This window comes from Anser cygnoides, chromosome 16, assembly GCF_040182565.1.
Source record: "Anser cygnoides isolate HZ-2024a breed goose chromosome 16, Taihu_goose_T2T_genome, whole genome shotgun sequence".
In the NCBI taxonomy this organism is placed as follows: Eukaryota; Metazoa; Chordata; class Aves; order Anseriformes; family Anatidae; genus Anser; species Anser cygnoides.
In genome coordinates this window covers 2,638,191-2,666,013 of record NC_089888.1, presented here as the reverse complement: position 1 = coordinate 2,666,013, position 27,823 = coordinate 2,638,191, and the positions used below count along the sequence as shown (strand labels likewise).

Genomic DNA, 27,823 nt, shown 5'->3' with positions numbered 1-27,823 from the left:
CCGCTTTTAAACTCTTGTGCTTCCCATGACTTTCACCACAAGAAGGACACAGCCTCACGGACCGCTCCGACTCTGCACTGCCTCGTTCAGAGATGTACACAGCCGCCCTGGATCTCTGTGTGTGGACCTACAGCTTTGGCACAGACAAAATTGCGATATAAACCCCCGATATTTGCTCTCTTGCCAAGCCCAACTGCAAAAGTGCCTGAGCTGCACCCCTCGGTCAGCAACGCGCTCCTCGGATTTTCAGGCCCGCCTGGCTGAGTCCCGACTCGTTGACTCGGCTTTTGGTCCCCTGCCAACCGGCCTTGCTTTTTAAGAAGATGCTCTTTGTTTGTCTACTGTGCAAACACCAGCAGGGCGGCCAAGACTTTCACTGAGAAAGGTCACGGGCCTTTTCTTGAGGAGGAAACTTGCGCTGATTTCCTGCGGTATTTTGGCCACGCAGTGGTTGATGGCTTGGGTTCAGGGCGAAGTCACAGCACTGCTGTCCCTATGAGACATCATGTAACGATGAGTGCTCGAGTCCAGCTAGCTGAGACAGCAGGAAGAAATTAAGAAAGTCTCAAATGTCTCATTTTAAAATGTATCTATTTGGGGTTTGAACACTTTTTTTTTTTCCTGGTTCTTCCAGAACAGTTGAAGTTTGGCAATGCCAGACACTTGCCCTGCTTATTGTTGTTGCTCTTATTATTGTTGCTGGCATTATTATTCTTATTACACTATTGTCTTTCTGTACAATTGCTTTGTTTTTGTAAATGGTGAAACAAGACGAGATCTAAAGAACCCTAAACCCACGCTGCAGTACAATGAAAATAGCAGCAGTGAGCAGAAACTTCTCCGCTGTACGCCAGGGCTTATTCAAGGTGAAGATTTTGTGGGTAGAAAAATTATTGAGTTAAACAATAAGCTTGCTTTTACCAGAGTGGTTGCATCTCTAAATAAATATTAATGGTCTTAATAGCTGTTTAATTGAGTTTGTCTGAAAAAGAGCAATTCACTGAGCCAGTGCTTCGCATCCCCCTGACCGAGGGGCTCGTTTGCTAGGTGCCACGTCCTTGTCTCTTCCGAAGTCGGCATCTCACGTGCTGATCCACGCCGCCTTCACGAAATCTCATTTTTCTTCACTAAGTGTTGTCAAGGAAACCTTCCTCGGGGCCTTGTGATCCCCAGCTCCCTTCCCGGCATCCCGCGCCGAACCGCAGAGGTCAGGGGACTAATTGCACGGGAGGTCTCCGTTTGTCACCCTGTCCCCCCGACGCGGTCGGTCCCGCTGGCCACAGGAGACAATAAGCCCCATTCTCTGCCCGCTTGGGTCCGTTTCCTCCCCAGGAGCTGCTTGAACCCCTTCTATTCACACAGACCTTAGGGAGGCCCCCCGGTAGCGGACCTTATATCTTTAAATCACTTATGTTTCCGAGGCGAACCGGTCACTCTGAGGGCCTGGGAGACAAATGCCTGCCGGAGGCAAGGTGGCTGGAGAAGGCACCGTCGCTGTGAGTGGGGTCACCATCCTGCCCAGGGCCCTCAAACCTCGGCGGGGCTCAGCACAGCTGCCCTGCTGTCGGGTCCTGCTGCTACACAGCCCGGCCGTGGGCCCTCCCCGCCTCCCCCCGGCCTGGCACCTTTCTGCTCCCTTTTGTCCCCTCCCAGCATCGTTCTCGATGCTCAGGGGTGCCGCTGCTCTGGCCTCCATCCCTGTGGCTTTCTGGCACCGACGCCTTTCACAAACATCCTGGCTGTGAAGATCTGTGATTATGCAGCCCGAATGCTGCTTAGCATTCCAGGAGAGGCACGATCCTCGCTCCTCGGTGAGCACAAGGGATGAGACTGGCACCGAGGCGGTGCAGAAGCCTCTTGGTTTCACCTAGAGCCTAGGTTTGTGCGCAGCAGCAGCATCACAAACCAGAGCGGCACTGTTCCCTGTGCTCCTGACTCCCGATAGCATCTGCACGCTGCTCTGATTGCTGATTGCCAAGATTAGCAATCAGCCTAAATTAATAAGCAGGTGCCTTTGTGAGCCGGGCAAAAAAAGCACTCTGACAAGAATGACAAACTCGTTCGGTTTGTAACCTACGTCAACACTCAAACCTAAGTTTTCCAAACATAATTAGATTAATCTGTTGTGCCCACAAGACCCCCTGCCCCCAGCTTTTTCTCCTCGCGCGGTTTCAGAGCTCTGCTTCGGCTCTCCAGCTTCGCAACAGAGAGGGGGCACCGGAACAAAGGGGATGTGACTGCTTCCAACAGACGCAAAAATAATGAGTTTCTTCAACAAGTGCCTGACATTTTCATCAGCCGGCTGCTCCGCAAGGCACAGCCTTACCCCGGGCTCTGTGCTTGTGGCAGCCTTGTTCCCCTCTCCAGCTGCAGGACTTGCAGTCCCACCCTAGCCCACCTCACACCAACAACCCCGGGCAGGGACCTGGGGGGAGCCTTCTCCCACCAGTAGCACGAATTTCACTGTTGAGCGAAGTATATTAAAGACGTGCCATTAACTCCCCAGCCATTTCCCTCAGGAGATCTGCTACCATTTACGAAGCCATCTAAACCCTATAAAGGCTGTGAGGCAGAGCAGTGTTGGAGATCAGCAGGAATTTAATTTTCTAATAGGGAGATTTATTTCCTACCAACAGGGCATTACGGTGTGTGATCTCTGCCTCTGCTCAGCCAGGAAGGCTACCCAAAGTTTGGGTTTGTTTGCCTGGCAGGGATGGGGGGAAAAAATACAAATACTTGAAAATTAGCAAAGGGGCTGTTAGCTATAGGGACTGACCCTATATCCTCTGACTTGCTATCTTAAGCATCGTCTGCTCAGCTAAAAGAGACAGATATCAACTTGCTGTGGCATCTTGCTGCCGGAGGGAGGGAGCAGTCCCATAGCCAGGACCTGCCCAGCACACAAGGCTGTTCGGATGCGCAGCTTGGGCCAGGACTGCCCAGCCTGGCTGCTAACGGTGCAGCTCTCTGGAGTCTCCTGGATGTGGGAGCAGCGGTTTGGGAACAGCTTGCAGAGCCCCAGGTGCACTAGAAAGGTTTCAAAGCCATTCAGGGGTTGGACCAAGACTCCCAGGGTGTATAAAGCTCATGAGATACCAGTTGGACTCACACAGTTTAGACAAAATTATTGCTATCCTTGCTATTTTATAGGCATTTATTGCAAACTGCAATTTTATTTTCCCTCTGGTTACCCCAGAGTTGATTTATAGCCTTAAATATGCTACGGGCAGTTTCCCAGAGGAGGAAGAAACTCTTGCTTCAGGCTCGAAAAGCCAAGCTCAGTTCTTCCCCATCCTGCCTGCATGCAGCCCGAAGAAGGCTCGCTGTGTCCGAATTACTCAGAGAACATCTCCCACCTTTAGCTAAAGGGACAAAATTGTTCACATTTGGCGTCCCCTGCGCAAATCTCACTCACGCCTGGCACCTGCAGCACTTTCCCTTCAATAAAACTTAGTGTGGGCTGTGAGCAAGAAAAAATGCCTCTCTGGGAGCACCTGAAGCTGCTTTCCCCAGCCAGGGGAACATGAGGATGTTTCCTGGTGTGCGCATGGGGCAGCAAAGCACCAGCAGGGCCTCGGCGGTGCTGCACGGAGCTCCCTGCGCTCCCCGTCCCGCTCCGGCCGCGCCAGCAGCCGCTGTCCCCCTGCACGCAGCTCGGGGGCTGGAGCAGCTCAGCCCCTTAATTAGGTCACGAAGGGATCACGAACAAAACACAGCCAGGGCCTCGGAAGGGAAAACACATGCTAGCTCTGCAGCCGGGCCAAAACTCGGGAGGGGAAGGATGCCAGAGCAGGAATAGCTCTTCCCAACTTTGTCCGCAGGAAAGCGCAGCACCCTGTCTCAGTTTCTGCTCAACAGCTGGGTCCCCCCCTCCCCGACACTGTAGCTAAGTGGTAGTGTTGCTTTAATTTCCCCTTGCTCCTGCTGCAATGCCAGATTGCTTGGATATTCGTAAACAGAAGGAGTTTAATGAAAATTATAATTAGAGCCCTGCAGTGCTCTTGCAGGTCGCCTTTACGCTGGGCTGCCTATTTACATTACAAATCAGGCTGGTGTCACTGCCGAGTCTGCAGCCAGGGAAGGGAATTCATTAAAAGGGAAGTGCAGGGTGGCTGAGAAATAGGGGAGAAAGCAAATGATATTGTTATTATTAATAATCTAGGAAATTGGGAGCTGCCATGGTCTTGCTGCGACTCCGCTCCGAGAAGAAAAGCCCATTTGCAGTCATCCCGCAGCGGGAGGGGAGACAGCACGGCCACCCAGAAATTTCCACTGGTAATTACAGCACAAGCGGACCCTTTCTCATGGAGCATCTGTTTCTCATGGAAAGCAGAGAGGCAATGAAGATTTTATCTCCCCCACCAGGACACAGAGAAGTCCTCTTAGCACTTCTGCTTCCTAACGCCTAGCTGTGAAGTTGTGGGGTCAGGGAAAGACATGTGAAGCCAAAGGGCTGGGTTTCCCAGGATTTCACAGCTTTCCCATTCCACCTGCCAGCAGCTACACGTGATGCTTGTTGCCTCTCTGTAATGCCACGAGCAGCAGCTCCTTGAGAAAGACAGAAGCCCTCGCTCAGTTCAGCACTGGAGCATCGGCTAACGCGAGGCGTGGTGTCCGTCCAGCTGGAGCCACGTGCGGCAGCGCCCCGTGAGATCTGGGCCCAAGGAACAGGAGGGAAAAGCCCATGGGAACAACGCAGAGGTCGGGTACGGGTGCACTGACACCCAGCCTGGCTCCTACAGAGAACAGGACAAACCAGGATCCATCTCCTGCGTTTCGTTCTGCTCCCCCAAAGTGCTGCAGCAGAGGTGTTAACCTTCTGTTTTCCTGCCTATGGAGTGCAATTAGAAATAATGCCCTCATTTTGCACAAAATCTTTAATATTTCATATTAACGCATCAGCAGGAACCGTAACAACATCGTAACAGGGTTTTCCTTGGATGCCAGCGTGCCCTTAGGGGTTACAAGAGGTGTCATTTTAGGCTGGGAACCTCCCGGTGCTGGTCGCAGCACCAGACCCTCACCCTGCCCCTCACCATCAAGTTCACAAAGCGGAGCGCTCACCCCGCTTCCAGGCCTGCGTCCCCCCAGACTCAGCCCTGTCGCAGGGTCCTGATGCTCAGCAAGTCCCAGCAAAGGATGCTGAGGCAGTTCAGGCTCCGCACTGCTGCCTGCTCCAGCTATTACTCTTACCTTGCCCTCCGCGGTCGGAGGATATAACTTCAGTCTAATAAACAGCTGGGAAGTCAGGACAGAGCAGATGAGCTAATGCTGCAGAAGTGATTGGATTTATATATCAAAACTGACCCTGGAGACTTTTCCCTCTGCACGTCATGACAATATGCAGAAAGTTTTCAGACAGATTAGAAGCTGGAGGTGTTTTAGGAGTATGGCCACGAGCGTGCCAAGTGATTCGCTTGCACTTCAGGCACGCTATCGTCAGTATAAAATCACCCGTACTGAGACAGCCGAGTTTTAATCATCTCTAGTAACACTCTGTTGTTTATGCTCTGCCAACAAAAAAAAAAAAAAGCTAACATGAAAATGTGCTTATTTCAGTTAAAAAGCAGACACAAGGAAAATTCCCCTTGAAAAATTGTATTGTGAAAAGACGTAGCCATTTTCCAGTTCCAAAATCCATCTCAGCGCATACTGACCAACTCTCCCCTAAAGAATGTGCTAGTAAACTTCCAGGCCAGTCATCGAAGCACGCAATGAGAAAGCACCGGGAAGAAAAGAATATTTTGGAAATGAAAACCATTTAACAGTCCAGCTTCTGGTTTCAGTAAAACGCTTTTGATAGGAAGGGTTTTAAATTGGAACAAACAGGCAAACGACCATTTTCCTACAAATAGGGACTGGCAGAGGCTTTTGGGGTATTGCAGGAATTTTCCAATAACCACAGTCCCCACAAACAACTTCACTTCTACAGAGTACCTAGAAAATGAATCGATCACTATTGACTTTCATCTTCCGATTGCTTCGCTGGGAGGAAATCAATCCTGCTTAAATCACAGATTAATTACTTTTGTAATCGCAGGTAACAAACCCAGCTTCCCTCGCTTCCCTCAAGACCTGTATGCTAGGGATGCTTCGCTTTGCCAGCCCATCCAGGAGGCAAAGCCCAAGGGCTGGGGACTCAGGTCTCACTGACGTCTCAGCGCTGCTGAAACCCATGCACGGCCCCGGCAGCATGGTCCTGGAGTTTCCTGGGGTGCCGGGTCCCCTGGGTGCCAGGTCCCCTGGGTTTCCTCCCCAGCTGCAACCTCCCCGTGGGCATTATGAATTGGGAAGCAGAGATCCAGCTCTCTTTCCCCTAAGCTAATAAGAGCAGGAGAACAGAGTCCCATAAACTGCTGGAATAGATTAAACGAGTAAGGGTGAAGCACAGTGGAGATGGTGGAAGGTTTAGGCAGTTTGGGCGAAGAGATGCTGATGGGCAGCCCCCCTCTCTCACGGTTTGTGAGCACCTTGGGAAGCACAGTCTGTGCCGGGGAGTCAAAATAGGGCCCGAGTGCTTCTCTGCTGCCGACCGGATCGAGTGCTGGGAGTGAGTGCTTGGGTGGAGGGCGCTGGGTCCAAAACGTGAGAAGGAGCCGTGGTGGAAGTCAGTCAGCTCGTGGTTTTCGTGCCCACCCTTCCCCGTGCCGTGTGTTCCTGTAGGTGTCAGCTACGCTGTACTTGAGAGGAGTTCGATGAGACAAAAGATCCTGATCGGGGATTTATTGGCAATACAGCATTGTGCTAAAAAAAAACCCCACAAGATTTAACAAGTTCTCTGACGTGTAGTAATGGCATTGACCATACTACTTTTTGTGCAGCATTCCCTTTGTTTTGGCGTTTCAGTCCAAGCAGATGATGAAATGAGACCCGTGACACTCCCTTTGATGGAGGCGAGCTGCTGCTGCCTTTCCAACGGTGTAAATAAGGACTCGGTGCCTTTTAAAAAGCATTATTTTAAAAGGAAAACCCTTTTGAGCGAGGCCTGGAATGGGGTTATTTTCCACATGACCAAGCGTCAAAAGGAAAGCAGCAACCCCGTCCGTCCTCTTATCACCCTTCCCGAGTCCCCCACTGGATGGATTCGTCACAAGGTGAAACGGGAGCGAGTCCTCAATTTATTATCATTTTCTACTCGTCCTCCTTAATGCAGCTCCTGCCAGGATGAGTTTGCTGGGGGAAAGCGGACTGAAACCAGGCCTTTCAGCCCGCTGCTAAATAGGACTGGGGGGAATTTTGCTCTTGGGGGAGGGGGCGGATGGTCCTCATTAGGAAGGGAAAATGTGCAACGCGGGGTTTTCGCCGCCCGCTGCCCGGCCCCCCAATTAGGGCGGCTGAGACAAGAGCGGCGTTCTTCTGCGGGGCCGTTTGTGCAGCGTCACTCGGCCATGGTTTATCTTACGAGCATAATTTCTCTCGTCTGTTGTGCTACCCAATTTGTTTGGATTTTTTTGCAGTCCGGCCAAGTGTCTCCGTGTTATTGGGGGCATCTTTTGGCCCCCCCACCAGCCCGCTCCCCAATTAAGTGTCCAGGAGCATCCCACAACCGCCAGGCCCCTCCTCGGCCGCGCTCCTCGCGCGACGTTCGCGTTCCCCTCATCGCTGCCCTGCTCTCCCGGCGCGGCTCCTACCCTCCCCTGCTGACTTGAGCTCATGGTTTATTCAACAGCGGAGCTGAATTTCTCTTTTCCCTCTGTCTTTTTTTTTTTTCTCTCCCTCTCCTTTTAAACGAGCCCGCTCAATAGATGCCACTTTGGCAGCTCGGTTCTTCTGCAGCAAGTCTCGGCCGTGCCGCGGCCGCGCAGGTTTGGTGACCTTGCCGGGGCTGAGCCCCGCGCCGTGGGGCGGCAGCTCTGAAGCAGGGCACCAGTGAGCACTTCTGGAGCACTTCTGCCTCCTCCAGCCCTGAAAGGGGACAAAGACTTGCCCTCTATTAACATCTCTTACAAAAGCTCTGTCCACACTTGGCCCTGCCTCCCTGCTGCCGGTATTGCTCCCCTTGGGGGTGCGAGCTGGTTCCTCATCCCAGGATCCTGGCTTGCCTCCACTGCAAACTTTCTGATCGCCTCGCTCACGTGCTTTCACCTTCTTGTTTGCAGGTCTGTCTGCAAGGATTAGCTAAAATAGAAAAGTGCTAATCCACATTATGGAAATTCAAATCCTTGTTGCTGCATTAGGTTGTTTCAGGGAAGTTTAATCTGGCAGGGCTCTGAGGCGAAATCCGCTGCTTTAAGAGGTAACAGCGTCCATGCATCACCTCCCCTACCAGCGTGCAAACACCACAGGGGTAAGAAGCAGCTTAACATAGCACCTCTAGACTATCACTCTTTCTGATGTGGCCCAACAAAATCCCGTTGAGCGCTCAGCCCTGGGTTACAGCTGAATGAGGGACTTGCTGCTGCGTTCCCATTCCCACTTGGTCTGCCAGCCCTGGGTTTCCAGAATTTCTGCTAGAAAATCCACGTAGCGTGTCACCGCCAAACACCGGGGCTCCATCTGAAACACCCTTTGTAGTTTGGTGCCCAAAACGAGTGAGGAACTTCACACGGCCGTGGGAGCCACCACGAGGGAGAAACTTGGCAGACGTGAAACCTGGGTTACGTCTCACGCTAGGAAAGCATCCTCTGGCAGGGCGATCTGCAAACGAGTTTACTGCCCCTCCGCCTCCTGTCACTATGAGCTGCTTCAGAAATTCATCGTACTTTAAATGATTCACTCAAGTAGCCATTCAGCCGCAGTTCATAGATTGCAGAGCCTTTATTACACAGCCATATATTTAGCGCTGGAATAGTTCTCAGCAGTTGTAACGGCCCTGTCATCTGAGGAATAAAACAAAGAGCCATTATTCATCAGAAGAGAGACACAGGCTTTGTTGTCTGAAGCCACGGCAGAGTTTTTCTGTCCCCCTATCTGTTCTTTCAGGCTGTCGCACAACCCAGTTTTAAGCTAGTTCAGTGGCAGCCCTGGAAGTTCAAGCACTCCTGTAACTTCTCTTAGCCAACTTCGCAGCTGATGTTGTTTTAATCTGGCAGCACGACTGACCCTGAGCACCCAAAGTATATGGCCGGTGACTTAGGAGCAGCAAAGTTAACCTTCCCTGAAAAGCGTGAGGTAGATGGTAGTCTCTGGCTAGGTAGGGAATAAAAGCCACATGGGTTTATTTAAAGACATGAGCATGCGTGGGTCACAAGGATGGATGAGCCTGTAGTTTGTGCACTGGTTATATCCAGGAGATCTGGGTTTGGGCTCTGACGGCAGAGATTTGTGTGGCCTGGAGGACCCAGGAGCAGAGCGAGGTGTGTGTGTCGGGTCCTGCGGGACCCTGCAGCCACCAGCCCTCCCGTGCAGCGTCGTGGTGTCCCTGGGTGTAAGTCCAGCATGGAGGTGGAGGAACCAGCCCGGTTCTCTGGATCTAGACACCTTAGCGATGGATATACTCAGCAAGAGCCTCCCACTGCCCTGCCTAGCACCTCTGGGAAGAGACGTCACATTTGGGGCCAGAAGACCTCTTCTAATGTGTGCTCCTGTGGTGCAAATGAGCCCATGAAAGGCAAACGAAGCAGCACCATCCCCAGAACCAACTGCCAGCACTTTCTCCTCAGGCTTCTGAGAGCGCTTGTGAATCTGCACAAGTGCAGAGAGAAGAGCACACAGAAAGGATCCATCTGAGAAGGTGCTGTGCACAGGCTCTCCCCAGCTGTGTGCACAGCGAGGCAGCCCCATCCTTCCTTTGAATCTTTCCTCTCCAAATAATGAGATGGAAAACTCAAAGACCCAGAATCCTAAAAAGTGTCACACATTTAAAAAAATAAAATAAAATAAAATTGTCCTTTCCCAGCTTTGCAATTTGTTTTAAGACTGGCAACGCCATCTCCAAACCCCCATGCTCACTTCTTTTCTCCACGTGCTCAGAAAGCAGAGGGCACAAAACGGACCCACCGTGAACTCCTGCTACACTCCCCCAACACCCGGACAGCCAGCAGTCTCCTAGCCTAATTAGCCAAACTGTATTCTGCACATATTTAGCATTTCTGAGTAATTAGGATAATCAGATTTCTCCCCTAATTCTCTACGTATACGATATAAGCAGGTGTGTGGCTGTTCCCACCATGATCCCACAAAAAGCGCGTTGTCTGCTGGAGGTGCGGATGCCAGCCGCCTGTCAGAGCCCGTTCTCGTCTCGCACACGGGAATCTGCTGCCGATGGGTTACCAGGAGCCGTGGGAAATTAGGAACCGGGTTTGATTTGGGTGAGTAGCCAGTAGTTTGGATATTTGTGCTATCGAAACGCTCAGAGCCTCCAAATCCGGCTAGAGATCTCGCCATTCTTCTTGCCATCCCCCAGGGAAGCGCCGTGAGAGCTGCTCCCCTGCCCTGCAGTTGAACCAGGGGTGTTTGGGGTTTCCCAGAACCCACGTTTTGGGTTCTGGGAAGTGCCACAGCCCACCCAAGGCCGAGGGCTCATGTGTCAGTCCTTCTTCACAGGGTTAATCAGCTGAAAGACCATGAACTTGCCTCTCTGGACCTGGTAGCTGGTAAACACGTACGTATGCTCTCTGCGGCTTTCCAGGACTGTAAGTAAAGCTCACACAGGCAGGCCAGGCCAGCCCTGTCTTGCCCTGCTGAGGGTCACGGGGTCTTTGGTTCAGGGGGAGTTTTTCTCCAGCCAGCTTCACTCAATAACTCCCTTTGGCGAAGCAGACAAAGGCTTGTTTGTTTTGGTTTGTTTTGGTTTGAGTGTCCACGACCGCGTCCTTCTCCTTGGAGCGTTTGGACTTCACGCCTTAACAAAAATGGGGCGATTTCCCTCTTGATGTTGTGTCAAGGGCACAGAATCTTTGAAGAGGAGCAAGGATGCTCACAAGCCCCGTGGCATGGAGCAAGGCGCTGCTGAGTATCTGGCCCATCGCAGCAATAACGAGAGGCCCTGCCACGTATCCTCCGCAGGAAAACCATCTCGCTGCTGAGCTTGTAGTGCTGTAGAAATAACGTCCAAACCTCGCAAGCATGAACAAAACCAAGTGCGACCAGGGTTTGGGTTCCTCCTGATCCCCAGGTGGGTGAACCTTCCTGGTACTGGGAGCAAGCGCTGGTTACCACAGAGATAACTTTCAGGTGGAGCTGAGGACAGACAGTGACAAACTGTTAATTGTGGTGAGGCTGTTTATCCGAGATGGATGAACACACCACACAGAGCTCCATGCAAGGTTACACTCAATATTTTATAAGTTCTGTGTGGGTAATAAAATACTCCGTCCCCTCCTTTTAGTGTCCTCTGTCTCACCTTCCCTGTTCAGCTGAAACGGTGCTTACAGATGAACTGTCTCCAGAGAACAGCACTTGGAAAATATAATTCAGCACCAGGCACTGTAATGGGCCCAAGGCTGTTGTCAGGGCCACCAGGGACAAGGGACAGGTCCCTGGTCCCCAAAAAGGGGTCGCAGCAGGCAACGTCCCAGGCTTCCTATATGCACTGTAATGCTGTATTCATCTGAGCACTGTGATTCATTTTTTATCAGGTATACTTAGCTTCTGAGGAGAACTTTAACCAAACTTTCCTTAGTAGCATTCAATTCCCCTGCAAACCAGCATCTGTGTGCCTGCCTCACCGGGGCAGAAAAAAATATGATGATGCTCCTGGTTTTCTAGAGCTCGGAGCATTGCGTGAAAGGACCGGAGAAGAAAATATCCAGAAGAAAGCGGATGTTTTGCTGGCCTGGGAGAGCAGGGAGCAGGCGGGCAGCTGCCCGCCGGGCTGGCCAGGCGCTGGGAGGTGTCAAAGGAGGCTGGCACAGCGACTCCTGACGCCTGCCTCCTCCAAGCAGGTGACGAAGGCAAGCTGCTGTCTTGATTCCCACCGTATATTTTCATTAAGCTGTGGCAGATGGCGGCGGAGGTCACTGCTTCCACACCGTCAGCCTTTCAGCCGAAAGGTGTCAGGGAATCTGACACCTCAATTACTAAAGCGAGATTCATCCGAACAGCATCCGGGAGGAAGGAGGAAGGGGGATTAGAGAAGCTTCTCTCCTCGTTTCCGCAAATCCTCACCTTTGAGAGAAAATCTGGGATGCGAGCTTCCCCGATAAACAACATATTTGTGTCGAACGTCCTGCCACAGGAGCAGCTGTGCTGAGAACCAGCCGCAGACAGTAGGAAAAAGGCTATTAAATCCGTGCGGAAATGAGACCAGAAAGCATCCCTTGGAAAAGACCGCGATGTTAATGAGCTGCAGGGAAGTCAGGAGACAATCTACAGACCTTCCCCCAGCAGAGAACTGCCGCTCGCTCCTCTCCAGGCTGTGAAACTTGGAACACGAAGCGAAATAAAACTTCTGTTCCTCGCTTCACGAGGACTTCCAGAAGTCAGCTAGCCCAGCGAGAAGCCAGAGAACATCACCATCGGCTTCAACGCGTTCAACGTGGGAATCGGTTCTGGTACGCTGCAAGAAACAGCAGCAGCCTTGCTGAAACCCCAGCTCAACGGGGCTTCAGTGATTTCAGTTTTTCTCATCCCTACTGCTAATACCCACTTTCCTGTTATTACTTCACTAGTGCTGCTTCCCTACTTTGTACTGCTGTTAATCCTTGCTTTTGTAACCGTTACTGTTATCCCTGAGAAGAAGAAGATGAAATAAGATTGCGACCCTTATCAGAGCTCCATAAACAAGCCAAGCAGGAGCCATTTATTCTTATTCTGAGATCTCGTGAACTTTAAGAGCCATAATATGATTTTTGAATGACTGTGAAATATCTCAGATTGGCAGTTCTGCCGGGTGTTATTCACCGAGTTTCCTTCAACAACAAATACACCAAAAAGCATTGTCCTGTAAAGAGGTAACAAATCAACTCAGCAAGCCAGTGCACTGCAGCAACCCCAAAGCCTGTGCTTTCTTTTTGAGAAGTTCTCCCCTTAAGCCCCAGTACTTAGGAAGTGCATCGGAGCTCCCAACGTGATGACATCAGAGATACTTGGAAGACAAAAAAGTTCAGACCTCAAAATTCCGAAAAAACACCAAAACCAAAACTTCTTTTTGGTGAGACTTTTCATTTTTTTTGACAGAAGCTTGAAAACACTTCTGAAAAGTTCAAAAGAGCTGGGGTTTGGCACAATAAAACTCCCACCATCTTCAGCAAACATTGCTAAATGCCAGAGTATTTGCAGGCCAGAAATGTACTTTTTTTTTTTGTTTTTTTCTTTAACCCTCGTGTTTTAGATATGGGGAATGGAAAAAGAATGCACTGCCTTTGAGACAAAAAAAAAGTTCCCACTTTGTTGAAAATGTTCTTCCTACCAAGCCTCAATGTAGACACAACCAATGCAGCCAGGTCTGCTCATCACATTTACTCCAGCCCAGGAGGAATGGGGACAAAGGGAACCCCACAACCACAAGGACATTAAATCACAAATTATCTCTGCTTTTTAATAAAAAGGAAAGGTCCGATTCTACTGACCTCAAACCCAACGCTTTGTTAATGGGAGAAGGGAAAGCTCCAGCTGGGGCACTTAGACCTCGCGAAATCATACGCGTTTTCTTAAGTGCTCAGAAAGCGATAGGCTATTCCAGGGTTTTCCTGGAGGAAAAGCGATCACAATCTGGCCTTTGTTATCCAGCTTATTCTCCAAGAGTTCCTACTGGAGGGCCCCTGCAGCAGATTCTTGGAAGGGCTCCATTCTGCACCCCGGCCAAAACGACCCGCGTTTCCGTATATTATTAGCACACAATGGAGCAACGTCAGCTCCGCGCTGGGAAGGGCCCCTGGCAGGCTCAGCGCTCCCGGCCCCTCAGCCCCACACCAGGCAGGGGAGAGGCTCCCTTTTGGGGGAAAACCAGCTCCTTTGCTTCTTGCGTGGCCCTGGGGCTTGGGGAGAGAAAAAAGGGGAGGCAAAGCCGCAGAGCGTGGTCGGGCAAACACAGCGCGCCAGCCGAAATAAAGCCCCGCAACTCCAAGAAGAGTTGACTTCGGCACCAGCCCTGCCCTCAGCTGCTTTTTGGCTCGGTCTTTGCCAAATGTCAGTCCTGGTCTGAAAGTGTTAGATGGGTTTGGTTGGAGGGCATAGAGCAACTTGGTTCCCGTGAGTCATGCGCAGGCTGTGCCACCACGATGGGGAACACGGACGTGGGCTGCCTCTGACACCCTGCGTGTACCCCAAACCCCTCTCGCCTTGTGCTGCTCAGCAGATTTTCGGCTCAGACTGCTGTGCTGCAGCGTTACTGACTCCAGTTGTTCATGAAGAAGAAAAAAAGAAAGATCTCCGCATGCAAAAATTCAACTTTTTGTAAGAAAAGCCCCACAACTCCGAAATTAAAAATGTTCGCCAGCACAGCAAGCCTTTGCCAGCACATTTTTGATTTTTCGCCAAAATATTCTGGCCAAAACTTTGGAGAAAAACTCAGAATTGTCTATGGAAAGCAGATACTTCTCATGAAAATATTCATTTAGTCAAATCCCCAGGTTTCTACTGAAAGTCAGCATCAGTGGAAAATGCTGACGAGCTCTATTATTGGCACAGCTTTAATTTTCCTTTGTCTGGAACAGACACGGAGAAGACAGCATCTGTCAAATATAGCCTTAGACTTATGTTATTATTTAGCCCGGAGTATTGTTCAAGGACTTCGGGAAAGGATCAAGCCATCACGGTGTTGGGTGCTGTGCGTATGCACAAAAGACAGTCCCTTCTCCAGAGGGATTACAATCTAAGCACAAAACCTGGAGAAGATAAACAGCTGGGGAGAGCGCGAGGCAATTTTGGAGTGGGCCTGATCGGCATGATGAGCAAAGGGACACCGTGCTTCCCCCTGCACCTGCTCTCGCCTTCAGCGCTTTGTGCTCAGCCGTGCCACAGCTGCCCGGGCTCAGGGCTCCCCCAGGAGATGCATCCAACTGCCCCGGCTCCGGAGGCAGCTGACGGAGGGGGAGAGACGGGCCTGGCTTTCCCCACCCTGCCTCCTGTTCAAAATCTCCCTGGGATGGAGAGAAAACCACCTCCGCAGCCCCAAAATGCCAACACCGCCATCCCGCTTGCCTCTTGGAGAGGAAGACGCTCTGCCAACCTCTCTCCTGCAGACCCAGGGGCACTGACCAGCTTGAATCTGCCCATCTTAACTCAGATTTTTTTTTTCCCCAAATCCTGCCTTCCCCGATGTTCTGTGCATCCCCACGTGCCCGTCTGCTCCCCTTCTGCCCCGACCCCTCGCGTGCTCTCCATCGCCTCGCGTCTCACCCGAGCCGCCACGACCGCTCCAGCTACGAGGGAGCAGCTAGGGAAGGATCTGTGCTGGTTTCAAATACTTTCCAGCATTGGTCACCCCCTTCTGTAAGAGATTAAAAAGGCATTGCCGAGAGGGGAGTGAGGGAAAAGGAGCACAAGAAAATAAATAAATAAAGGTATATAGTTACTTTTGGTTAGTCTCAATCTGCAGGCCCGTCCCAGGGCGCCGTGTTCTGCGCTCATTTGAAGTGTTAGTCACTTTTTCCATTAGAAGCTCTTATTCTAGGGGGATTTATAATGTATCTGTAAAATTGTCTCCAGGCTTTGCTTGGCATCTGAGCTCTCAATCCATGGACAGAATGTAAAGAAACTGCAGTTGTTTGATTTATTGGGACAGGGCATGGGGAGGGAGGGAATTTTTCCATGCTCAGCTTGGTGGAAATAAATTCACGTAGTGCCTTCAGCGCACGATCACTTATTACTCTAGAAAACACTCTGTTTGGGTGCAATCTCAGACTGTCGGGGAGGAAAGAAGCAAATCAAGGATTTTTTTAAATATTTCATTGCCTGAGCCCCAGCTGTGGTTCCTCGCTGTGACCCAGGCTGCAGCCCCGTGGCCCTGCTGGCTGCGAACCACACGAAGCCTGCCCTTGACAAGCCTCTTCCAACCCTAATTTCTACGAGGGACGTTCCTGAACCCCCTGCAGGGGCTCCCTTGCAGGATCCGGGTGCTGCTCTGTTCATGAGGGGGCCTGCGGTCTCTTTTCAGCCTTGCCTGGGGCCCCGGCTGGTCAGGATTAGCGAGGGCGCGAAGGTGCTGAAGGCGCCGTTAGCACCTGGAGGAGAGGTGCTAGAACCGAGCGGTGACAAAACCCTTGGGAATTTCAACGCTGGAGGAAATTAATAGGACAGAGCACCCCCCTGCAGGCCCGGCCAGCACGGCGATGGGGTCAGACATGTGTTCCTCGTTACCCTTTTGCCGCTGGGACTGGGGTGGGAGGCTGCAGCAGCTATTAACCTACTCCTCAAGCTCCGGGCTACCACAGCCCCGCACCGTGCTCGTGGCCCTCCTCTGTGCTGGGGCTGAGGACAAGCCCCTCTGCAGGGTGGCCCCAGCCTGGCCGCTCACCCCAACTCCTGCTGAAGACAGGGATGGACAGGGAAGAAGGGTGGGATCTGGGACAGCAACGCACGGCGGGACCAGCGGGAAGGAGAGCCCCAACCTCCTCGTGGCCTCCCTCCAGCACAGACCAGCCAGGAGCGAGAGCCTAAGGTGGACGTTGCGAGGAAACAATAACCTAAAATTGGAACACGGCGGATTATTTATTCAAACTGCAGCCTCGCCTCTCCCCCTCTTGATTAGCAAACCGCTGGGGAGCCAGCCCTGATTTTCTGCAGCCGGCCGCGTTCGGCTCCGCTCGCCTCTCTGCCGCGAGCGCGCAGCCCGTGGGGGGCTGAGGATCTCGTTGGTATTCGCGCTGTGTAGCAGGTCCTTGAATTCACATGTTGTTCTGCTCTGCCACTGGATCACAAACTTTTTGTTTGGGAGCGCACGCAGCAGCGATTTATAAGTTTTCTGCTTTTTGCTTTTTTTTTCTTTTTCCCCAGGGAAACATTGAAACTGCAGTTTGCAAACACTTCCCCCCACACTAACTCGGCTACTTGCACCTAATAATAAAGCAAACTGCCAAAAAAAAAAAAAAACAACACATTGCAAGCCAATTCTATTTCATTTTTGAGGCGGGGGGTGTTATTTCATGTTTCCATTCATTGTTTATAAAAAGCCCCGGTGAAGCCTGGAGGAACTGACATGAGAATATGTAAAGAAACCGAAGGCTGTGCTGCAAAACTGAAGTGGGAAATGCCACAGCTGCAATGCTCTGCCCGTTTAAGTTAGAAGCAAAAACATCTACTGCCCAGAGAGGAGCCAGGATTTCACCCCGGGACTTCAGCACTGGGAGGCACAGAGCTTGGCAACGTGCAGGAAAGACTATGAAGGGTTCAAAGTATCAAATGAAGCAGAGCAGAGACACGAGAGGAACAAAGGAAGTTCACGTCATTATAATTTATTGATGATCTTGGCCTGATTGCTTCAGTGTTTTGTCTCAGCAGAGCCCACTCGGAGCAGCAGTGAGTCCTGCAGGTCACTTGGCCGTAGCGATGTGGAAATGATGCGAAGACTTAGGGACAAGCATCACTTAAAATAAAATGAATAAATAAAAAGCACCAGGCTGGATCTCCCCCTCGCCCAAGCACTTGCTGGGAACCAGCCAGGATCTCCTGACCTCACCCCCATCGGAGCAGAGCTCCAGGAATTCCCTCCCCATAGTTCACATTTTTCCAGCTCTACCAGCTCACCCCGCGAGTGCCATGGGAAATCGCCACGGCTGAGGCATCCAAACTTGCTTAAGAATGAGCCAAACTGATTCTTTTCTTCCAGGAGGAGGGTCTTAAGGAAAATAAAATGCTGGGGGTTCTTTGTCCCCGTATCTTGGATACGAAAAAACTCCCACGCTTGTCAGGAATAAGAACAGCACCAGCAGCCCGTGGCTTTTTCTTTTTCATTTTTTTTCCTCCGGTGTATGCGAGTGTGTGCCTCAAAGCGGGATGGCATAGTGATGGGTTTAAGAGACAGTCGGGGTTGAGATGCCAATTTCTAATATAATACAGGGCACGGCTTCTTTCTTCTGTGATCATGGGTGAGAAATCAAAAGAAATAATCCAGGAGACTAAATACACTCCCCGGCCATTCAACTCGCTCATAAATATGCCTAGCGAGGCGCTTTGTGCGAAAAACTTCTATTCTGCGTTTTGTTTAACTCTGAGTCAAATCTTCCATCCACATCTTGTGATTGTGCTGCTCACAGTTCACGGGGATATTCCCACTCTGCTCCCCTGATTTAAGGCAGAAAACTAGCAGGTTCCCATTTTTCTCACGAGAGGCTCTCCCACCTTCAGCCAAGTGCCTGCTCGCTGCCTCTTGGCAGAGAACAAGCTGCTGTCACAGCAAGCAACCCCAACACAGAGTTTTAACTGGATTCGCTCCTTGGCTCTAGCTTACTCTTCAACAACTTAGAAGAAAGATTGCCATTCCCTGCACACCCCTAGCGCTCCAAAATCAAGCAAATTCGGGAGATCTAAATGAAATTAAGTACACGAACGCTGCCGTTTGCTTTTTAAGGCTGGAGGAGCCCTGGAACCCCTCAGCTATGGACAAGAAGGGGACCCTCGGGTCCAGGCGGGGTGCGCAGGGCTCGGCACAGCCAGACCTTTGTTTGCCACCGGCATGTGCGCAGGGACGGGGATGGGGACCCCACAAGGAACACAGCGGACAGCTTATTCCTAAATAAATAGATGTTGAAGCACATCGTAGATGAGCACACCACCCCGAGGCTGGCTGAAATAACTCCCTCGCAGCCTGCACAGCCCCATCCCGTGCAGGGTGCGACCCGGGCACCTCAACGGTAGCTGAGGGTCCCGGTGGGTCTGGGCACGGCTGAAGTTTGCGTTGCCTTTGAGCATCGCCACCGAGTCCACCGGGACGCCTGAGTTTTGTAGTTGGAGTCGATAAGCACAAACTTACACACGGAGGAGTTAAAAAGCAAGCAAGCAAACAAACAAGCAACCAAACCTAACGCAATCAAATCCAAAACAACCAAACCCAAAGCAATCAAACCCAAAGCAACCGAAAACCCAAAGCAACCGAAAACCCAAAGCAACCGAAAACCCAAAGCAACCGAAAACCCAAAGCAACCAAAAACCCAAAGCAACCGAAAACCCAAAGCAACCAAGCCCAAAACAACCAAACCTAAAACAACCAAACCCAAAGCAACCAACAAGAAACCGAACAACCCCGCGTTTCCCCGAGGTTTAAGCACCACCAAGCTCCGCAGCGAGCCCCGGGCTGCCCCCGCCGCCCCTTCCCCTGCCGACCCCGGGTACCGGGGGGCTTAGTCCCGGCCCGGCTGCCCCCTCCCCGGCCCGGGCAGCCCTCGGGCATCCCCCAAGTTGGGTCCCGGCACGAGGTGGGGGCTCGGCTGGGGCAGCCCCCGGAGCTCCGGCACTTACCAGCTGCAGAGCGCAGAGGAAAATCAGGGTGCAGCGCCCGGTGCAGCATCCCATGGTCCCGGAGCGCGGCCCCGGGGCAGGGACAGGGACAGAGGGAGAGGGACAGACGCACGGACAGGGACACGGGGACACGGGGACGGAGGGACGGGGAGAGCCCCACCGCCGCCCTGCGGCTCCCCGCGCCCCCGCCCGCAGCACGGAGCGCAGCCGCCGCTGGCAGCCGGGCGGGGAGGAGGAGGAGGGACGGACGGACGGGCGGACAGACGGACGGAGGGCTCAGAGGCTGCCGGAGCCCCTCCAGGAGCCGGGGAGGGGGGGGGGGGAGGCAACGGGACCACCGCTTAAAAGGGCGATGCCCCGCCGGAGGCTCCCGTCCCGCCGGGTGCCGGGGCTGGGACGCGCCCCCCGAGCCCCCCCCCGGCTTCGGCTGCTGCCGCCCCCCCCCCAGAGCCCTCCCCGGGGCTGAGCCCGGCAGCGCCGCGGCCCGGCAGCTCCCCGACCCCTTGCGAGTGCCCCCTGGGTTTATTTGCATTTATAATTATCGTTGTCAGGGGCGCCCCGGTGGGGCAGCCCGCTGCACGGGGGGGCGCGGTGGGTGCGGGGGCAGGGGGCGTGCTGCGTATAGGGCACAGAGCCTGCAGGGCGTCCTAGGAGACGCAAATCAGGACTTTTTTCCCCCATCCCTACATGTTCTCCTCATCTTCCGCCCCGTGCAGATGCTGGCTCACTCGCCCCAGCATCATTAAGCCCCGAATTAAGCTAAAATACAAAGGTTCTTACCATAAACTTTGTCAGCTAAAGTGCACGGGGAAGACAAACTCAGGCCGGGGGATAAAGCAAGGGATTCCTTAAAATGCACCTTTATGGGTATTTAAAGTCAGGTTTGTGCATGGATCCCACCTGGCTGGCTGCAGAAGTGCGCAGGGGAGCACCTCCCGCGTGGAGAGCTTCCCCGGCGACATCTCAGCCCCATGTGCGGAAAAGCGGGGCTGTCTGCTTCACCTGCAAACGGCACGGCAAAGCCACAGGCACCCGGCCACCTCCTTCACCCCCTGAGCCTCCTGCCCAGAAGGAGGAGTGGGGCCAGGAGGCACGGGCTCGTGGCACCTCCTGGGCTCGTGGCACCTCCTGGGCTCGTGGCACCTCCTGCCACGGGCTCCTGGCCAGCCCCAGGAGCAGGGCGCCCACACGTGTGCTGCGAGCGGGCCCTAAGCTAAGAGCACTAAGCTCTGCCACAGCAGGATAAGAAGCTTTGGGGGGGGACTCATCTGATGGCGACGCGCTCTCTTTGCAGCCTCCAGCGACTTCAGCGGCCGTGTGATGAAGTTTGTTCTGCCACTGCTCCTTCTTCCTCGGACACGAGACCGGGGTTTGCTCCTGCCTCCCAAGCAGAGCGTGACTTTGGTACCAGGAGGGATCGGCTCCACGTCCCTCTGGACAAACACCACGCTGCTTATTGCAGTGGTGGGAGAAGGAGACGGCAGCTGAGATGACAAAGGCTCTATCATCTGGCACAAGGCAAGCTCTGCTTGATTATAACAGAAGGACGCAGGGTTAGTCCTGAGGCGCTGTGAATGCCAGAAAGCTGGTATTAACAACATTATTGTGATTCAAATCAGCCACAAGGAGAAAAACAAACAAACAAGCAAACTGCGAATACCTAAGCTTAGGAGACAGACTCTGAAATGATCACAAGTCCTACTGGTTTTAAATGGTGAAGTGAATTGATTATCTGACCTGTGCACCGAGCATAACGAGGGCAGCAATTAGTGCAGTCAGATACAATAAAACACACTTTATTATAGGGGAAAGGAGTACACCCGGAGAAGAAACCAATTTTCTTCCCCCAGAAAACCGTGCACTGAAGGAGCTGTGGCAGCATTTGTCCTCCCGGGAAGGTGGATTTGGGATGGCAGAGGCGGTAGGAACAAAGACCAGCTTATTTTTTAATGAATGTAGGTGCACCATTCCTTACGAACTGCATAGGGATGTCCCCCTGCACCGTAGGGTCAGGCAGCCTGACATCCGAGCAGGAGCTCAAGGCCTCCAGGAGTGGCGTGATGTGCTCTGGAGACTGCTGGGAGCAGCACGGAGAAGGCTGGGCTGCAGCTGTGCACGTTACTACCTGGGCTTTGGGGCATTTGTCAAGGTTTTCTGCATCTTTTATTGTCTCCTGCTTCTAAAAACCTCCCCTAAGCATAGCTCTTTTCCAGCACAGCCGTACTACAAAGGAGACATTGTGAGAAACAGCCAAAGGTATCGCTGCTGAAATAATAAGTTTGACACAAACAAGCAGGATTTCCCCACCCCCTGCATTTTCATCTCGATAAGCCAAGGAAAAGGCAAGTACGTGTGGGCTGGGACTCCACATGCATCTGAAGGCGAACACTAAATCGTCTTAGCCTCTTAAGCAGGGCAAAACTGCAGTGACAACGTAATGGTATCTCAAAGAGAGAGCCGGAGCTCCCAGCGCCTGGTGGTGCAACCTGCATTTGTGATTTCTCGGCATTGGTACAGCAGGAGGCTCTCGCGTAGAGGGGATCTGCCCTGAAACATCCAGGTACCCCAGTGGTTGGGGTTAGCGGGGCTGCCCCCACCTCGGAGGCTGCTCTTCAGCCTCGGCTGATGATGGACACCGGTGGAGGTGAGTGAGCTTTGAGCCTCCTGACAACAGGGCTGGTTTTTTGGTCATTCTTTGCAAGCCAATTAAAAACCCTCCTGCAGAGCTCCAGAAAACCCCTTACCTCAGTGATGAAACATTAACTTGGCTGAATTTGGACCTAAGTGAGTAAAACACACAGAATTTAGATCTCAATTGGGTATATTTAATTAGCGGGTGGATTAACAAGGCGCCGTTGGAGGGGTACGTAACACAGTGCCACCCCTGATGTGCGCTGTGCCACCGGTGATGTGCCGTGGGCCACGGCACGGGGACACCTGGCTGGGCACGGCCCCAGCAGCTGCCAGCACCTGCTAAAAGCTGTGAGCACCCTGGAGCCATCCGAGGTCCTGCACGAGTGCTCTCCAAATGTGGTGCCACAAGCACGTGTAAGGGATCCTGGTTGTTCCTTCTGTCTTCCTCCAGCCTCCTCCTGGGATGAAGTCCAGCTGGGAATTATCCCCAGCTACACGTGAGGCTCCAGAGACTGAATGTCCCCGTCCTCAGCCAGTGCTTGAATCAGGAACCCCGTCCCATCCCTTCAGAGAGGGAAATTTGTTGTGCCAAGTGGGGGGGATTAATCTGAGACAAGAGGATTGGTGACTGCTTGTTCCCGGCTGGTGACATTTAATTTATTTCACGGTCACAGTTCTGCTTTGGAAGAACCCAAGAAGCAAAGTTAGCACGCTTGAAAGAAAGCAGCAGTGCCTCCCTGCAGCTCGATATCCCTCACATCCGCAGCCTCCTCGCTCTGACAACAAGATGCACACCAGGGGCTGGACGTATCAGCCTGGGACACGTCTTTTCGCAGCCCAAGCCCTGTAGCAGTCAGAGTTGGAAGCTGTAGATGGTCCCACATCCCGCAACGCGCGTGGGGCACGTTATTCCTCTCACTTCATTTGCATTCACCTCCTCTCCTTTTCAATAACCCCAGCTGGGTCACGGCGACTTTACGGACGCCCGATCAAACGCGGCGGTGTCAGAGTCCTCCAGCCCTACCAGCGCCACGTCCAAAAGGCAAAATGTGCCTGTCCCCGGGCTTTGTGCCCTTACTGTGCTCAGCCCGCTCCCTCCCTCGGGGCAGACAGCAGCGTTTCCAAGGTGGCACATCACGTCCCCTTCTTCTGTCCCAAATCAGAAGTAAAACTTGCTGCCAGCCGTCTGATCGATGGCTCCTTTCCTCTTTGCAAGGGCCATGTTTGACACGATCGGTTGGAGATTGCTTACGTGGGAGCTGGGTGAGCTGCAAAAGCTCCTGCCCCAGGACACTGGGGGTGCCCCAAAGGAACGGATGAGGATAAATCAGGAGTTGGATGCTGTGACAGGACCTGACCCGTGGCGACAGAGGTGTCACCGCTCACCTCGGGCAGCAAGGGCTGACTGCAGAAAGAGGACTTTGTGATACTCCCCCGTGTCCTACCAAAGACGTTTTTATATAGGAAAGGATTACTGAGCCAGCTAGGCAAAAAAAAATCTCTTTCCTGAGAAAGAGATTATGGAAAGGGCGAGCACTTTTGATCTTCTCAGTTTTAATTTGTGATGTTTTTAAGCTCCCATTACCCTGGGGTAATAACAAGGGAGTCGTTTAGAGCTGCTGAAGCCAAGAGTACCCGAGGAGAAGACCTGAGTGGTGGCAGCAGCACGCACGCGTCCTTCCTCCACCAGAGGGACCAGAGGCAGAGGAGCACAAAGCGAGCGTCACCGCACATCACTGCAGTGCTGCACGCTCAGCCTGTGGTGCCCAGAGGAACCACGCTGCTCTCCCCTCCTTTTGCAGCCGAGCAAAACCACTGAGGAAACCAGGACAGCGCTGTGGGAGCGAAGCAAGAGTTTTAAAAATCAGTCTCATCACTACACAAGCGAGGAGACAATCTCGGTGACTTTCATGTTTGGAAATAGTTCCCCAGCAGCCCAGGGCAGCCTGTAAAATTGATCCGAACCGGTGCGTGGAATCTGTCATTTTCCTTCTGGTTCCTGTGAAGTCTTGGGTGCTGCCGGGGACGGCTCCTGATGGGGCTCTTTGGCATTTCTACCCCGCCGTCATCCGCATTCTGCGTTTGTATTTCCCTACTGCTGGCTCGCTGAGCCGCACGGATCCTCATCACTCTTTGACGAGGAGGTGGAGGGTGGCAGAGGTGGGAGACAGATTCGGAGCTCTCCACTATGCCAGAGCAACAGCGAGGCGCAAGATTCGCCCACATTTAGGTGGTACAGCCGCCTTGCTCATATGATCAAAGGTTTGCACAAAGGAAATGTGACCGGTGTCACACCGTGATGCAGTTTTCCTCTTAGGGATCACACACCCACGTTCCCAAAGGACACAGGTGCCTTCTCAGGCCCAGCCTGGGGCGGAGAGGAGGGAGTGCCCCAAGGGTTAATTCCCGCAGGGAAAGCAAGCTGTCACAGCTGACAGCCCAGCGTCCCAGCCCCTGCAATCCGAGTCCTTGGCACGACTGCAGCCACATTTCCAGCTGCAGCTTCTCTAGGCAGTGTGACCAAGAAGTAATTCGGTGCAGCTGCCAAGGTCCCTGGGTATCGATACCAAGTGATTATTCAAGGCTTCCATGCAACAGTTGCATTTCTCAAATGGTAGGACAAAACGGGCCAAAAGGCTGAGAGCAGCCTCCGATTTTGGGCGGCCGTTTAGGGGGCTTTTTTTTAGACAAGCCGCTTCCCTGTGTGCTTAGGAATCGTGTTTTTCTCCCGGAGAATTCCCCCAACCAATTTAAAAAGTCCTCGTGGGCTACAACGGAGAAGAAATCAATAGTGGGGTTCTTTTAGGGTGCCTGCTGAAGGGCAGGGGGTCAGGAGGCAGCTGAACTGCCCGTGGTGGGGAGCGCACAGCAGGAGCACAGCCAGTCCAGCATTCACAGACACTGAATACAGCCCTTTTCTGCCCTGTTTAAAACAATTTATTTTTTTTTTCCAGTCCCAGCCCTTCTCTGCCCTGTTCCAGACATACTCTTTCCAGTCCCAGCCAGTAAGACCTCGTACGCATTAAGAAGTCAGCAGTGTCAGGTGCCACCAGGCTGAAGGAGCGTTTTTTATACACGGTTAACTTTAGAAAGAATTAATTACCCTGGAAATAAGCCTCCAAAAGTCCCTTCTGAATCCCCCCAGAGGCGGCAGCCCTCCAGCAGGACCACCAGGCTGCTGCCCCCTGCCCTGGCCGTGCCGACCCGGCGCGATGCCACGCGTGCCGTGGCTCAGCACCGCGGTGCTGGCTGCTGCACGGCGCTACGGGATGGTAACACAAAGCTGCAGCCGCACACATTGGTGCCTGCTTGTTAAATCAGAGCTTTTCTGGTAAGAATCCCCGCTGTCTCACACGAAGACTTTCCGAATTTTGCCTCGCTCCCGGAATGACAAGGCGTGCGTGGGCAGAAGGGCCGGTGGAGGTCTCCGAACACAAGTGGCTGCTGAGGCTTTTCTCCAGCTCTACGAAATGTCACTGCAGCAGCACAAAGGAAGTCTTAGTGCCCTGACTGAGCACTGAGCTCAAACTAGACGTGAATTTCCTATAACAGGGCCCTCCTGTTATAACTCCTCATTTTGGATGCAGGACTCGCCTGAACTTCTCCTGCCCCAGCACCGGCAGGGCCAGCGGGTAACTGGAGGTGGTTACGGCTTTGGCAACCTCTACTTAACCAAGGAAATGTGGCAGAAAAACCCTTATACACATGATTCTTGGCTGAAAAGGAAGGACAAAGCCGTGTTCCCCTGCGCAGCGAGAGGGAAGTGATTATTTCATCAAGTGCGGGTGCCATTTCCACAGCCTAGCGGCAATATTCATTGGAGCTGGGTAAGGGTGCTGCGTCGTGGCTGCCAAGTGCATGAATATCAATGGCCCTGAATGCTGTAATTAATAATGAACAAATATTATTTATTCAGCGCAGTAAATAATAATAAAAAATAAATGTTTAATAAGAACGGGATTGATGTTTCACCCCATGGCAGGAAATATTTCCTGTACTACTTTTCTTATATTTTTTCTGTGTCATAACGATAGTAGGAATGAGCTTCTGTCAAGATTTACAAAAATAAGACATCCCCCCGAAGTCATGCTGAGCCCTCAAACCCATTCATTTAAAAATGTGACTGGGTCTTTGGTGACAACCTGCTCAAGTTCACTGGGTGCTCTTCAGAGCCTGCAACAAATGAAAATGCCGAAAGATCATCCAAAAAAGGGTGTTACAACGTTCCAATCAACTAACGAGACTACTCATAGAGCTAAAAGTTCAATGTTTTATTATTCTTCACACAGTTACAGTTACATAAATCAGAAATAATGACAACGCAGAACTCGAATGGGGGCATTTATCATGCAAACAGGTTTATTCCTCTCCGCTCACTCTTCAGATTTATTAAATAGATTTATCTATCATGGGTATCTCTGCTCCTTTTTGCTCCCCTCCAGTTTAATCGTTGTGACACCCTGCACATTACCCTGATGTAGCGGCTAATCTCAGGTGCGCTGGGAGGAAAAGGGGCAGTAAAAACCTACATCTGCTTAGTCCACGACAAGCGCCACCGGTACTATCATATTCATCCCACATAGGTGTTACTAAACAAGTCAAAGTAGAGGTTTTTTTTTTTTTTTCTTTTTTTCTTTTTTTTTTTTCCCTTTAATCTTTGATGGGCTGTGAGAAATCTCTCCCAACCCCATGCTCATGTTGACAGCTATTTTAGAAGAGATTTTTTCAGGTGTTTTTATGGAATTTAAATTGAGTGGTAATACTACTTCACTTATGTCAGGGACTGCAATATTAATTAGCCAAAATCAAGTCTTATTAATAGATTAGAAAGGGTGCAGGAAAGCTGTAAAAGAAGAAAATGTGAAAATGAGCATTCTTTGCTTTAAATCCTCTTCCAGAGACTTTTTTTTTTCACCTAAGAAATTTCATAGCCATCATTCAAAATCATTAACTTACAAGCAAAACTACATGCTATGTAGGTTATAGCAATAAGCTTTCACTTGTGATTATTCTTCACTGCAATTATGATGCATGTATTTATGATTCTTTTTGTGGAATTGGACTTCAGTTTTCTGTGCTCTCAAATCAGACTATGCTTCACGTTTGAATGTTATCTTTTTGTAGCCAAGTAAAATCACTTTTACTTGCAAAATCTCAGCATGGAATATAGCTCAAAGAGACTGTGCCTGCCTATTGCTTTATTATTTTATCCTATAATTTGTTTGTTATCATCGCATTTCATATGTGGTTGACTCTGGGCATAACAATTACAACAATGGCAATTGTGCTAAAAATATTTATAATTTCTTTTCAAGCTAGAACCAATTCATAACTAGTGAAAGGGAAGAACTGGGAATACAATGCGGGATGTCTCTGCAAATGTTTCTTGCTGGCATTATCTATTATCTTATAATAGATATTTGTCACACATTGCAGGGCTGGGAAGACAGCTATGCACCCAGCCCCAAATTCCGGGAACAGAGCAAACTGGAATGGCCAGCGAAAGGCGTGCATTTATTTGCTTGCTAAGAAAGGCAAGTGCCTGTGGCTTCCCTTCATTCCTGCTGAAAACCAGCCGGTCCCATCCTGCAGCCTTCATGCGTGTAGGTAAGTTCTTCTGGCTCACTGTACGTCGAGTGCTTAAAGGTGTCCAGGGCAAACTGCAATTTTGCTGCTGTTGTGAAAACAGAAGCGTAATTTGTGCTCCGTTGGTAGTAGCAGTTTTGGTCCCAGGAAGACAAGGCTGCCACTGCAAGGGTTTGCTGCCCCGAGTGCGAACATGCACATTTGGTAAATTCGGCAAGAACACAGAAGACATTGGTGGCTTAGCATCACGACAGATGAAAAATGTTGCACAACACTGCTCCCCTGAGGCTGTGAGCACAAGTACTGAATGCAGGATGCGGGCCCA

General features: G+C 51.7%; 1 protein-coding gene across 5 annotated transcripts in view; it reads right to left on the bottom strand.

Annotated features, from left to right (window-relative positions):
* Positions 1–19,692, bottom strand: part of NKAIN4 (sodium/potassium transporting ATPase interacting 4) — a 49,352-nt gene extending 29,660 nt beyond the window's left edge. Inside the window, exon 1 of one of the 5 annotated variants that reach the window (XR_007167382.2) lies at positions 19,279–19,682. Coding sequence is in view for 4 of the 5 variants with exons in the window: in XM_048074767.2 (XP_047930724.2) it covers positions 19,279–19,332 (54 nt within the window). In the remaining variant the exon portion in view is untranslated. Of the gene's footprint in view, positions 1–19,278 lie in introns of all 5 variants that reach the window. The other 4 variants (XM_048074767.2, XM_048074769.2, XM_048074770.2 and 1 more) reach the window with 4 other exon arrangements.
* Positions 19,693–27,823: the final 8,131 nt, after the last annotated feature.